The sequence below is a fragment of the Vidua chalybeata genome, chromosome 7, assembly GCF_026979565.1.
Source record: "Vidua chalybeata isolate OUT-0048 chromosome 7, bVidCha1 merged haplotype, whole genome shotgun sequence".
Lineage (NCBI taxonomy): Eukaryota > Metazoa > Chordata > Aves > Passeriformes > Viduidae > Vidua > Vidua chalybeata.
The window spans coordinates 5358957-5372754 of record NC_071536.1 but is presented as its reverse complement, the minus strand read 5'-3'; the positions used below and the strand labels follow the sequence as shown (position 1 = coordinate 5372754).

The 13798-nt window shown below is 38.4% G+C and overlaps 1 protein-coding gene across 9 annotated transcripts in view; it reads right to left on the bottom strand.

Moving 5' to 3' along the window:
• KANSL1L (KAT8 regulatory NSL complex subunit 1 like) overlaps positions 1–13798 on the bottom strand; it is a 61646-nt gene that overhangs the window by 24274 nt on the left and 23574 nt on the right. For 8 of the 9 annotated variants that reach the window (XR_008431720.1, XM_053946998.1, XM_053946997.1 and 5 more), the window contains exons 4-6: positions 11090–11287; positions 8217–8338; positions 3741–3942 (exon numbers count right to left, since the gene is read on the bottom strand). Coding sequence is in view for 8 of the 9 variants with exons in the window: in XM_053946998.1 (XP_053802973.1) it covers positions 3741–3942; positions 8217–8338; positions 11090–11287 (522 nt within the window). In the remaining variant the exon portion in view is untranslated. The remainder of the gene's footprint in view (positions 1–3740; positions 3943–8216; positions 8339–11089; positions 11288–13798) is intronic. The other variant, XM_053947000.1, reaches the window with a different exon arrangement.

Sequence of the window (13798 nt, the reverse complement as noted above, 5' to 3'; positions counted from 1 at the left end):
GCACTCTCAGACTTCCAACTCCCACCTGCAAACTTTGTCTCCTGTTACTAGAACACACCTCCATCTTACTCCTTTGTGCTGTTCTGCATGCAAGTTTTACCATTCATTCATTCAAATGTTCATGCTGAAGAAATGCACCACGACAATCATGTCCTCTAGACTGAAGCACAGACTGCAATCCCAGGGTTTGTTGTGCATGATTCACAATCAAGAAATGGCCTAATCTCTTTACAAAGCTGTTTAGATAAAGAAGAAAGATACAAAAGAGATTCCAGAGCCAAATGATGACTCAGGGATCATCTTGTGGTACTTAGTCATTCTGAATTAGGGGACAAGCGGATTTGGCCTCAAAGGTTGTTTCAAGTTCCTGAGGATATTGGATGGTGACAGATAAACCAAACACCCTGTATCCTGTTTTATTTATCTGCAATCTATCTTGTCAGTCTGGAAGGTCTTCTAGAGTTTCACAGACTTCTGTATTTTCTTTTAGATACTACCCTGTGTAAGCATTATTTAACTAGCACAGCAGGGGAAGGTGTAGTCCTTTTCAGAAAAGAAACAGCAGAGGACAATATAGGGCATCTCTCCACAGGCAACAGGAGGCTCCTAGGTCATACACACTCATTGTAAATGTATGTGGCATGGCAGTAGATAAGAGAAAAAATGTGGCTGCCTTCCCAGTGACCTTATGAACTAACAGATGGCATAGCAATTCACAGTTTCATACTTTACTTTTCCTAACATGGATGTTAGAGGGGTGAGGGGGGAGAATAAGCTTCCCAAATGAATCTGAAGAGATGTGAGGGATGACACTCTGAATGTCATTCAGATGCACAAAGGGTACAACCAGGCATTGCAATGAAAATCCAAATAGAAATTCTTCAAAACTATCCCAGCATTTCTTAATGTCCCACACATAGAGGTCTGCATTTTGCTGTGATTCTCTGCTCATAATTCTTTAGTCACCATTTGCTCAAATTACTTTGCAGAGCAACATCTTCCCTCAGCACTGCCAGGCACTGCTCGCTGGCTGTTCAAACCAGGCACCACCAGGAGCTGCAACATTCAGGAGATTCAGTTTGCTCCTCTGATTTTGGCAAGCTGGAATTTGTTAATTCCACATCTGCTGTAAGACTCCCAGATTGTTTTCAGGCCAGTGACGTTAAAGAAATGGGGGTCCTCACAGATTGTAGTACCAGGGGTTATATAAATATGTTAAATTTGAGGAAATATGGGAGAAGCACTTGCTAGAGAAGGCACACTAATGTTACATTAAAAATCCAACTATTTCCTATATGCTAAGAAGCTACTCATTTTTTTCTGTGAAAGACAAAAGGAAATTTGCTGGATTACTCTGGGGAATATAAATGCCTTTTCAGAGAAAGCTAGGTATCTATCCCAGAAACCATTCCCTATTTTGCATCCTTACCCTTAGACATCTGCCTAATCCAGAAGCAAGCCTGGGCTGATGGCCACTGCTCTTTCATTACAAGATGAGCAATGTCATCAACAGCTGGGGAACCAAGTGTTGCAAGTGCAAGACTGTTAGAGTAAGATTTGTTGAATGAAATGATACACTGCTGATTGCTCTTAATTTAAAACCTCAATACTGATTTCGTTTGATTGTCAGAATGTGCTGGAAATGTCCAGTTTATTTTTATCACTTACTTCCTTAGCAGAATCCCTGATCCTCTGTTTTCAAACAACACTGTGTGAGAGGCTTTGTTCCCTGCTTTACCTTAATTTTCAAAACTTAAATGAGTTTGGCACTTGCATAATGACTGAAGCTGGCAACTCAATTTCTGCCATAATTTCTTATTTTCTCAAGGAAAAAGAGCTACAGAATCTGTTTGTACTCCATTATGTAGTTCTCCACATTGCCTCTAGGTTAACTTTCTCATGGAAAGGACATTCAAAAGCAGAGTCTAAACACAGAGTTTTGAGCTGAGAGCTGCAGTAAGCATAAACAGTATTCCCTACAGGGAATTTTACCCCGCTGTCTTTGGGACACCTCTTCACTTTTGGTACAGAGACACTGAAGCTGGGTTAATATAAGGTAACCTGGCACCAGAGATGTCAAGATTATGGAGCAGACACAGAGTTGCACCAGCTCCAATACTTGAAGCCTTAACTAGTAACCTAAAAACGTACTTTTGGCTTGCAGTCTACAGCCAAAGGTTAATTATAAATCTTTCTTTGCAGCCTACAAGTCAAGGTAAACTATCAAGCGTGCAGAGCAGCTAAGCTCTGTATCTGGTTGAAGGTAGAAATGTAAACTCTGCCTTGAATTCTGGCTGTCAGGCTATAGACATGGAGTTCCTGATCACAAGCCTTTACTGATATTCTCAGAACTGCACTAACTCTGGCCTATTTCTCAGAACGCAGAGACATAGGCAGTGCTTGTAGAAATATGAAATACTCAAACCTGCAAGACAAGAGGCTTCTAGAAAGGCCTGTTATTTAGAAACTGCACCTGGAGTGAAAACCCTTCATGTTTAAGTCAAAGGAAAAAGGAAAGTCCTCGAGTCTCTTGCTCAGGAACTCTCTCCACAGCTGCAAGAAGCAGTTGGAGTCATCAACCATAGCACGAGGCCTCCAACCTCTGTGACAGGATTGCATGGAAACAGTAAGTCCAAGTCCACAATAGTCTCCTTGGTCAATGCAAAGAAGATGAAAAGCTAACTAGGAGAAGGCAGAGCTCCCAGACTCACTTGCCAGCCCCATCCCCTCTGGCCCAAACCTTCCAGGCAGGCTGCCAAGTCTTTAAGCCCCACTGCCAGGAAGCTGGGAACTCAAACAAATAAGAAACTGGACAGTTTTTCAATAAAGTATCTTGCTAAAACTAGGACGCCTCTGCCATTTTGCAGAGAATGCTGAATCAGCATGGAACATCCTTGCATGGGAAATTGCTCCCCAGACCACTGGCACACTAAGTAAATCCTAGACAGTTAGCTGAGGAGACATGGAGACTTCCCTCAGTACTACACTTAAAAAGGTAAAGTAAAATCAAGAAATTATAACCTCTTGGGATTAGCACTGCTCTGAAGAATGAGTTCACACTGTCTCTGCTCCCAAATTAGACTGTTTCTTTAAGCACCACAGCTAAACTCATTATATATTCTTACCAGCAACATGCTATTAATATCATATGTGAGATATATCAGATAGCCTTGCCCTGCACAAGACAATGTGTTTTTTTCCATTTTAAAATATTAATTCCTCTGTAACGCAGAAAATTCTCAGAGTTTTAAAGCACTCTTTAAGTGTCATGAAAAAAGCAATATAACTAATCAGAAACAGCAAAAATGGAAACAAGATTAAGATATTGCAATTCAATTTCCTAGAAAATAATGTGCCACCAGCTGTGTAAGCTTTCCTGTAGCTAAAACAAATATTCTGAAAACAAGCAGGCAGATGCTTTACACTGTAGCCTGTCTCCTCAACAGTCAGGCCTCCAAAAGAACTCTCTTAGATTGTACAAGGGCTTTAAGACAGCCATAGAACACATTGATTTGATAAGCAGGACTCTGAGCTATCTTTAATTTTTACGTTCAGCTCATTAACTCTGAGCTCCTGCAGACACACCCAGTACTGGCACCACACACACTCCGTGGTCCCTGAACACAACAAATAAGCAGCACAACATGCACCATTCCTCTGGCACACCAGACAAGACACATGCTGACTCAAGCAGCTGGACTCTTTGGTTTTCTTTCCCAAAGAGAGAGGCCAGGGCCTACCTGCTGATTCCAGTGACAGGCACTGTGCATTCTGTAGAGTTTCCTCTTCTGGAAACTGTGAAGTGGCCTTGTTCGAGCAGATGTGCTCACATTATTCACAGAGACAGATCTGAGCCTTGTCCTGTCTCTTCTTCTTTTCTTGATGTGCTGATGGTCAAGCAGCCAGCTGCTTGAAGAGGACACCTCTCTATTGTCTGAAGCTCTGCAGTTTCATGAATAATGAGGAGAGGAAATACAAAACATCAGATATGCTCCACAAGCACAGGCCATGATTTCACACACTGATTGGCATTAGCTATCTAATTCTAAGAGAATTTTATAAACACCACAAGGTTTTAGCATGCTGTTTCAGACAATTGTGTATGTGCTTTGTTTGCCAGTTAATTACTTTTCATGTCAGGTCAGGAAAGGGAGCTTATCATTCTTCTTCACCTTTGTGCTCATGGAAACAAATGTCAAAATGAAGTTAAGCCCTCAAGCATATATCGAGTTTTGTTTTTTACAAATTCAAGAGCTCTCTAATACCTTTAACCTGTATGAGTTTCAAGTTACAATTAATATTTCCCTTCATACTGATGTTCCATTCAAGACAGCAGTCATCCTAATGTAAAGGAGACCTAGAGTTCTGTCCTAATACTTTCAAGATTTTCTGGTTTTGATCAAGAACTGAAACCTAAGTAAAGTTTTACAAAACAGTGAACAACTCACTGTGAAGCATTTGTATCAAAATTAGGAACTCTACAACTTCAAGTGTAAAGAGTCAAAATCAAGTGCAAAGATGTGGCCAAAAGCAGTAGCAGCCCCTGCACGTATGTGTAGAACAACCTCACACCATTCTCACCAACCTACAGCCTGTCTGGTGACCAGAATAGGCAACAACACCACAAGGTAAGAATTTAAAACACTCATTTGGGTGGGAATGACTCAATGGGAAGAATGAATTTCCCTGTTATAGGTATTCCTGATTTGATTTTGTTGCTGTAGCAACATCTGCATGCAAAGTTGAAGGCTTGCTGCAAAAAGCCCTCCAGTGTGCTTTTATTTTTACAATACTGAAGACCTTGACCACAACTCTGGACTGTCTGAGCAGTGCAGCCACATAAGGTATTTTGGCCTTGGTTCATAACAGGTCATCTATCTGCACAAATGATTATTTTGTCTTATGACAAGTCAAAGTTTTATTAGAAAAGCTGTGACACAATAGAACATGAAAATGAATTTATTACAAGGCCACTTATAAATCTTTTTTGACAGGTGGTATTCTTTTACCAGTACATTTTTATTAAATGAAAAGGCTTGCTATGGAAGTGTGATTAAACACACTTCCATGCTGTGTTGGAACAAGGTAACAAGGCTTCACAGGCTTGAATTTGAACTGTCTTCCCCACACAGCAATATAATCCAATAAGCAACACAGACACATGAAAACAACACGCTAATTAACAGAGGATTGTACAAAGTATTTAAAGGAACATAACAGTGAGTGCCAAGAAAAAGCCTGAAATACTGAGAGGCATGACATTCTTAATGTTAACACTGCATTTTTAAGGCTTGAGAAAGAAATACAAGGTTTACAGTCCATGGAAAAGACTTAAAATACTCTCTCTGAATTCTCAGAAACATTTTCTAAGTCAGATGGTCCCAAGCTCAACTTGTGGATTTCCACATACCTCTCTCTTAAGTGAGGGACAGCTTGGAGAGATAAATTAGAACAAAAAGCTCCTCAGCTTCACTCTTCACCTTCTGTGATTCCTGCCTTTGTTCTGGTGGTCTGCCAAGGCCCTTGGTAATTTCTCTGACATCAGCTGTATTTACCCTCCTGTGCCTTGCAGCACTGCACCACCCCAGTTTCGATGAAGAGATCTCATCTTCGTGGCCTGGAGCTCCAGTACATGGCAGTGGGTTTTCCTGCCACTTGTGTAAAAGGCTTCCCAATCAAGCTTTGAGTTACCCACTTGCTTTGATCTTAGTCTGTGTGGTTTTCAGAACGTGATTCTACAGAAGAGCAAAATGAACCACGACCAGATGTGAAAGTCATAAGTTTGCTAGAATGCTCCTTTCAAGGCTCAAAGGTTTGCCTTTCTTGTTCCTAACCTTACTTTCAGATGCAAGCTTGCACAGCAAGCCATTAGACAGGCACTAATTGTGTTGAAGAATTAAGTTTTTCCTTCCTCTCCCTTCATAAGAAAGGGGTATCACTAGCTTAGGGAACTGCTTCTATGAGCATCTACCTTCATGCAATGCTTTGGGCTAATCTTTGCACCTAGATTCAATTGAGCAAGGAAAAGCAACACAAAAAAAAAAGAAGGCACTAATGTAATTAGGTCTTGACAGATGGCAATTCAAAGTTACCCACATTCAGTCAACCAGGAACTGTCCAAGCACCTCCACATCCACTGCAAACAGCCCGTGTATCCAACTGTACTGCAACCCCACAATTACCAACCCCAAAGCATCTCATGTTTAAACCTACTTTAAAATGGAAAATTGTGGTTTTCACATCAACAGCCTACAACTAATTGCAAGAACTCATTTAAGTGAAAATTGCTATCACCTGTTTTTTTCTCCCTCTCAAAAATAAAAAAATCCCCTTATTTTCCAGTTGATTTTGATTTCAGATTCTGAAATACTGAATACAGTCAGAATGAACTCTAGAAAAACAAGGGGAGAAGCAGCTAAGAATTAAGTTAACTGCAGCAAGTTAATTAGTAACTAATAAGTTAATTCAATTAATTGAACACACAGCTACTACAACAACAAAATACCACCAAAAACCTGAAACATGCTCAAAAAAACCTCCAGAAGTAGGAGGCAGTGAATTTCTCTGCAGGATTCTCATGAGGACCACTCTATTTCATGCATCTTTAATGAACACTATTTATTCACAGATTTCAAAACACTTCATAAGCAGTAAAAAATTAAAACTAACTGTTTAACTCATGTTTAAGACAGCATCTAGAAAGCCCTGAAATCTCTCAGATTCCCTTCCAACACCTACCTTGCCAAACTCCAGTTTAGAGCTACAGCACTAAGAGAATCTTCCAAATCCTAAATTTTTTTTTTTTTTTTTGACTTTGTTAGGTCATGAGTAGAAAACAACCAACCTTAGAGAGTTGTCCATGAAGCAAACAATGTGTTACTCATGAAATGGAAAGACTAACTTTGGAATAATAAATAAGAAGAGAATTGGCTTGAAGTTACATCATTAGAGTCTCTCATCATGAAGTTCACTTCAGACACTCCTAAAAACATTTTTAAAAGCAGGAATTTTCCCTCATCTGTCTCATGAAAAAGTCAGATTCAAGACACAGCCTAAATGACTCTCTTCTTCCACATACCCATCTCTATTAGCAACTCCTATTTCAGGGCTATTTTTAGTCCACATCTAAGAGGAACCTTCTGATTTTCTCCCACATAATCTATAAACAACTGATACATCAGGAGCAGGGATATCACATGCCAGGACCCCTTCATCCTTAAATTTAGGGCAGAATCACACAATCACTGTGCAACAGAAGGCAGCTAAAGAAGCTGTCCATCCAAGCTGCTCACTATAATCTCTTTGTGGGAGGCTCCAGCCTCTGCAGCAAAGCTGAAACAGACGGTGTGGCCAGCTCTTCTTGAGTCAGGAGCCAGGGAATTATGTTCTGCTGCACACTCTGCCATAAACACCCCAGTTCTAGTTGGGAACAGGTTCTTCATCCACCTGATCTTAATTAAGACTTATGAATAACAGTATCCTCAAAAATCACATGACAAGTATCTCAGGAGAAATATCCAACACACCTAGACTTTTTGTAACTGTATTCAATTACCTTAATGTTGTTTTGAAACTAATATTTATTACAGCCTGTACTGTACTTAAAATCTTTGAATAAAATTTAGAATTACTAAGCAGTATGGACTAGCACTGAGAAACATTTTTTCTAAAATATTAATTTCAACCTGTAGTCATCCTGGAAGGTATGTCCATCCAGAATAAAATACCTTGAATGGAAAACAGTATCTCCAAATTCCGGAAAATGTGGGTGGCAAAGATAAATTTGGCCTTTTATTGAAGACTGATCTGCTTAAAATTAAGGAATTTACCACCCTCACATTGACCCCTGCTGAGACACGTGACATTGCTTATGTATTCTAGTTTATCAGTTTTCCAGAAATAAAGCTGGACTTGTTATGACAGAATGCATTAAGTCTCAAATAATCACAATAAATGTGTTCCTATACTCTTTCACTATTTCACAGATTCATCTTCCAAGTACTTAAACAGTTATAGTGACTGTACATTTATGATATCTTTAGGAACAACACAAAACCCTACTGTTTTCAACGTTACAATCAAGGCTTGACTTCTCTTGAAGCCTGCAGAAAGCAGCTCATTTTTCCTTATTTAATATTGTAATGATTATTAGTTCCATATAGATAACTTTACCAAAAGTTATTCTCAAGAAAAACCCCTACCACACTGTCACCCACCTGAAGGAGATACCATTGACCAGCTGTCTGTGTCTGCAGGTCTTGGATGAAAGAGATGAAGAAGCTGGAGACAAATTGAGTGGAGCAATTAGGCTGCTGATGATTTCACTTAGTTGTGCACTCTGGAAAAAAAATTAAAATTAAAGGTAGTCAGACTTATCCAGACTCAAAAGTTCAAAGGTCCCGGGTTCTTGTTTTCCTACTTAGGATTTCAGTCCTGTACATCATGGAATAATTATATTTAGTTTCTTCCTGTGAATAACTGTGGTGGCATGGTTTTCTTTCACAATTATTATGTTCAACCCTACCAAAACCGAAATAAAACACCAGCACAACCCTGAACATTGTTTATACATTTGAAGTAGTACCCTGAATACATCAGTGACCTTAGCATTGTAACCAAAGGCCTTTAAAAGGAAAAAAAGAAACCAGAACACTTTACAGCTGATATTACAACAGCTGCAACCAGAGCTGCTAACTGGCCATTTGACAAGCATTTCAACAGGGGAAAAAAAAAGGTCAACTGTCTATTCATTGTACATTTTGTTCACTCGAAGTATTTTTGTTCTTAAAAGAATCCTCTTCAATACAGTTTGACAAAGGTGTTTTTCTAAAAGGAAGTGTAACTACTTCAGGACTATTGTAATGACAGACACAATGGATAGGATCTTCTGGTATCCTCAAAAATAGCAGCAAGAAGCAACCACCCTGCCACCCTGCTCTCCTGCAAAAAAACCTGACTTTCAAAACTGACCCAAAACAAATGAAACAAATGTAGCCAATTTGTAAGACTAAGAATTAATCCTTCCAAAGCAATGAATTGTGGACTGACTCCAAAAACATTTCACAATGATTTTTTGTTTTAAATGTCAGACCTTAAAGGCTATTCTCACAATACATGTAGCTTGCTTAGAGGAAACTCTGTTCTGCACACTGAACAGAAATTAAATGTATTTGAAATGGCATACTCCTTTTTTTAAAAAAAAAAAAAAACAACCTTTTGCATTACTTTGCTGGATTTTCATTCAGAACTAAGAATATATAAAACACTCATTGTCAGGATTTACCTAGTAAATTTTCTGTACATTTTGATTTTATATTTACATTTATGCAGAAAGAGGAATAATTTTTTGTTTGTTTGTTTCATTACAACTCACATATTTTCTATTAACATTCAGGTGATGTAGTCTGGTAAAAATTTCGCATCAGAATAAAAAATTCAGGGATGGATATTAAAGCACAGAAATAACAAATCAATTGTAAAAGAACTGGGCAAAGTAAACAAAATGCCAGTAAAATAGTTAACAGATTGATTTTAAAATCTCAGCAGAATTAATTCTGTAAGGAGTAGTCTCTACTGAATAAAAGAGCATTAAAAAAATAGGCAGACTTCCAAAACACAAGGAAAAACGTACATGTAGCTATGAAAAGGACTTGAAAAAAGTATTAATAAAAATTGCCAGCCTTAGTCACTTTTATTCTACATGACTTTTCTTTCGGTTCACAAGCAAAATTCCTTATTCTTAACAAAGGAATACTTGAACAGCAGACTGAGGAATTCTGTGGGAATATCTGTAGATGTTCTTCAGGCTGCAGCATTGTTGCTCCTGACACTGAACAAGATACTCAGACTTTCAGAGTTAAGAACAGAACTGGTAGTCAAAAAGGAAATCAAACCCCAAGGCTTTTAGTGGTGTAAAAGGGAAGAAACCCAATGTGTTGTGTGAGAAGTGTTAGTCTACTTCCATGTAATTTTCAGATCATCAAAGTTCTTGGACCCCTTGGACCAAGTTTGTGGCTACTTGTGGACCAGGAAACAGACCACTATCCCTTAAATTGTCAAAAGTCCTACTGAAAAGTGTGTTTAATTCTTCAATCCACCCTTAAAAGAGGGGCCATTCATCACATTCTAAAAATGCTCTTTGGGTTACCTTATGCAATTGCCAGCACTGAGCATATAAATTTCCTGTTTCATTGCTTCTTCACTCCTGCCTGTGGTGGATAAGATTTATCAACCAGGGGAAGCATTTTAAGAACAAGAAAGTATGATTATCAAATAAGCAAAAATGGCACAGAGATTCAGGAACAGGCACCAGTACTTAATGCTATTACTTATACCTCTTTTAAAAAATGTGTGCGTGACCAGGAGTTTACGTAGAGCAGCAGAGCAACAAATTAATGCCCACAGTGGTTTTGTTTTACACAAACTGCATAAATTCATTCTGTAAAACAAATTTCCAGTATCTCCTTCAGCAATGCAATCCTGCCACATCCTTCATGCACTTTCAGGCGAAAGAAAACCTTGTTGGATTCTACGTAGTATTTCCTGGAATCAACCATGGAAACAGCCATTTTGCACACTGCAAAGCAAAACTCCACTGACAACTACGTCTCCTCTGTACCCAGTAAGCACCTGGAATTCCTCAGCTCCAAACCAGAGTCCTACAGTGTTTGAAAAGGCAGATGAACAATTGTATTCTGCTGGAGCTTTTTTATATTTTTTTTAATTTCAAGTGCAATATATCTCCGCTGTCAGCTGTTCTCTTTCATCTCACATTAAGCTTTTCCTGAAACAACCTGTGGAAACTCTATACTGACCCCACTGTAAAGCAGGACCAGATTTGTGGATGGTTCTTAGAGGCTGTTATGTGTCTGTTTGGAGGGAAACAATGTGGTAACACAGACACGTCAGAAATAAAAGGTTAATTTGTAAACCTGCTGTACAGAGTAGTTATTTAAACCCTTCAATTAATCACCACCCAATCCCAGGACTGCAAAATAGCTTTCTGTTTGGAAGTCATCACCATGGAACCTCCCTATTTCTGAAGTCAATCACTTGGCTTTGCTGCCAACTCGGTTTTGTTTTACTTTACCTGTTTTTCTATGTTTCGTAAAAGCAGAGTAGGACTGCTGGGTGACATTTCAAAGTCATGCTCCGGCAAAGAATCCTGGCTCTCAAGGGCAGCTTGCGAATTCCCTGTGGCGTTTAATAAAGCTTCTTGCTCTGTCAATTGGATCTGCTTCTTCAAAATGTCTTTTGGAAATGGGAATTCTTCTAAGACCACCATCCCCTAGACAACAGCAATTGAACACAGTTGGTTGACAACAGATTAAGCCTCCTAAATAATTTTTAAGGGGCAGTCAAACCTGGCACATTCCTCTTAAATCCTCCTGACGATTTTTGAGCACTTAGCTAGATTTTAAATATACTTCACAGCTAAACAATGGAAATAGTAGGCTTTTTTTTTTTTAAGCTACATCAATTATGCTACTCCTTGTAACAGCAATCACTCCTGTGTTATTATACCACTGCTTAAACATCTGTGCCAAAATTCAAATCAGAAATTCATACTTATTAGAATATTAGATGATATTTTGCCTGCTGATTTAAGAGGAGGTTTTTCTCTAAAAAATCATCACCCTTTGATTTGAACTTGGTTTTAGTCTTTGCAGTCAATAAACTTTGCTGGAGACATTTTAAAGTGCTCTTAAAGTTTCTCTTATTCCTATCCATGTTCTACACAAAACATCAAGGCTGTTTTTTTATGCAGCAGAAATGACACAATTCTAAACAAAAGCCTTTTACAATTTAATAACTGATTTTTCAAGGTGAGCATTTTTAGAGTTTTATAATTAGAAGTAACTTTCCTAAATATTCTAGCACTGCCACTACTTTTCAAGACCATCTGCATAAATGTGGTATCAGATGTGGTGCACCATCTAGAACACCACCTAATAAGATAAGTATAACTTTATATGGTAGGGAAATAACAGAGTTTCATAAATTGAACTAGAAAAAGAATACCCCTATTGTGTTTTCCACATGACAGATTTTAACAATGGAAGTCTCTGGTACAATCCTAGGTAATGTATCAGTTGGTTTAAGAACTTAAAATGTCATACAAAATAAAAGCAAAAATAACCTTGTGACAGTCAAACCCAGTCCTCAAATAGGTCCTTGGTTTGTCATTATCTTGAGCAAATAAATTTAATACCAGAAATGGCTACCAAACCTCTGCAGGCTATTTTCAAAGAGAAAGGGAAAGAACTTATTTGCTTTTAAAGTACTAACTGTAACTCAAATATCAAGCAGATATTAAAAGAATGGGATCATTGTAATTCTGCCTCAAATCTGTCTTTCTAATGAGAATATTCCAGTCAACCAAAGAACAAGGAAGACTGCCATAATGTGAACACAAGGAAGCCATATTTCTATTTCTTTAACCAAGACAGACTTCACCTAGGTTGTGGCTGTGGAAAACTAAGGATCCTGTGGTTTCAGCAAGACCTTTACTACTGCCTCAGCAGCAACTGGCCTTAAAACATAAAAGCAAGTCTCAAAAAGACTTCAAAGAGGAGACTAGGAGAAAAAGTGAAATTGTCTTGTTCTCATTGTGCCTAACTTATTCCATTGTTTGAATTATAAACTCAAAGCTGAGAATAAAGATATTCTGTAAAAATAAACAAAGGTGCTTGAAAACTTTTAATGCCTAAAAAGGGCACAGAGATTCTGAATGTCCATCAAGTCAGTGCTAGATTTTTCACACAGATCATCACCTGCACTTTTCCATTTACAGCAGATGGACACAAATCCAGACCAGCAGCATACTATGGGCAGTACATTCAAGGAAATTCAAGTAGAGAACTAATCTTTGTATGCCACAACAGGAGAACAAGCTACCTCAACAGCTTTAAACTCCTTTAGAACTTAGAATCTCTAGTTCTTTTTAGTAAAAGGATCATAGGTCATGACCACAGAGAGTCTAAAAGGTCTAGAACTCAAATTCTAAGTTCAGAGGAATGGGAAGACACAAATTAAAAGTGTTGAAAAGAGGGACATACACAAACACATGCTTCCAATGGAATTTTATTTTTTGAAGTTTTAGAAACTTTTTTATAAAGTATGGGAAGAGCAAAGAAGAAAAGGAATAGGGAAATTGACAGAGTATATGGAATGGGAGAGAGGGAATAGACACAGAAGGAAAGAGGAAGAGTAAAAAATTAGAAGACTAATACACACTGTATTACAAGAAATGGGTTACAATCAGTAGGTTTTGGCAATGACTGCATTCTTCCCCAAATGGAATCGTTTTGTTTTGCAGATATAGATTTTATTTTAAATGAAAAGACTCTCAAAGATCCAGAGGTGCTACTTGTGTGTCTGTAGAGATGGAGAAGTCACACTGTAGTAGGCCTGGAAACAGCCTAGAAGTTACTCATGTCCCCTTCTATTGCATTATGGTGCTCAAGGAATGGCCTTTTGCTTGAAATTGTTGTTCCCTGGCTAAGAATCACATTTTTTTCCAGTCAAAGTACATAAAAAACACTCTGAAACCATTAAACAGCACACAAATTCTAATGATATTGTGTCATTCCTTTGCAGCCACTAAATGAAAACAAAGAACTCTTCTATCAGCCCACATGTGCTTCTGTAGCTGCTGCACCGGTGTTCTAGAAACATGTACATGAAAAAAAAAATCCCATCTGAAGAAAATAGGTGCCTGCCTTCACTATGGGACACAATGCCAAACACTAAATACCACAGCTGGTAAAATGGGCATGGAGTTTCAGAAAGGAATGTC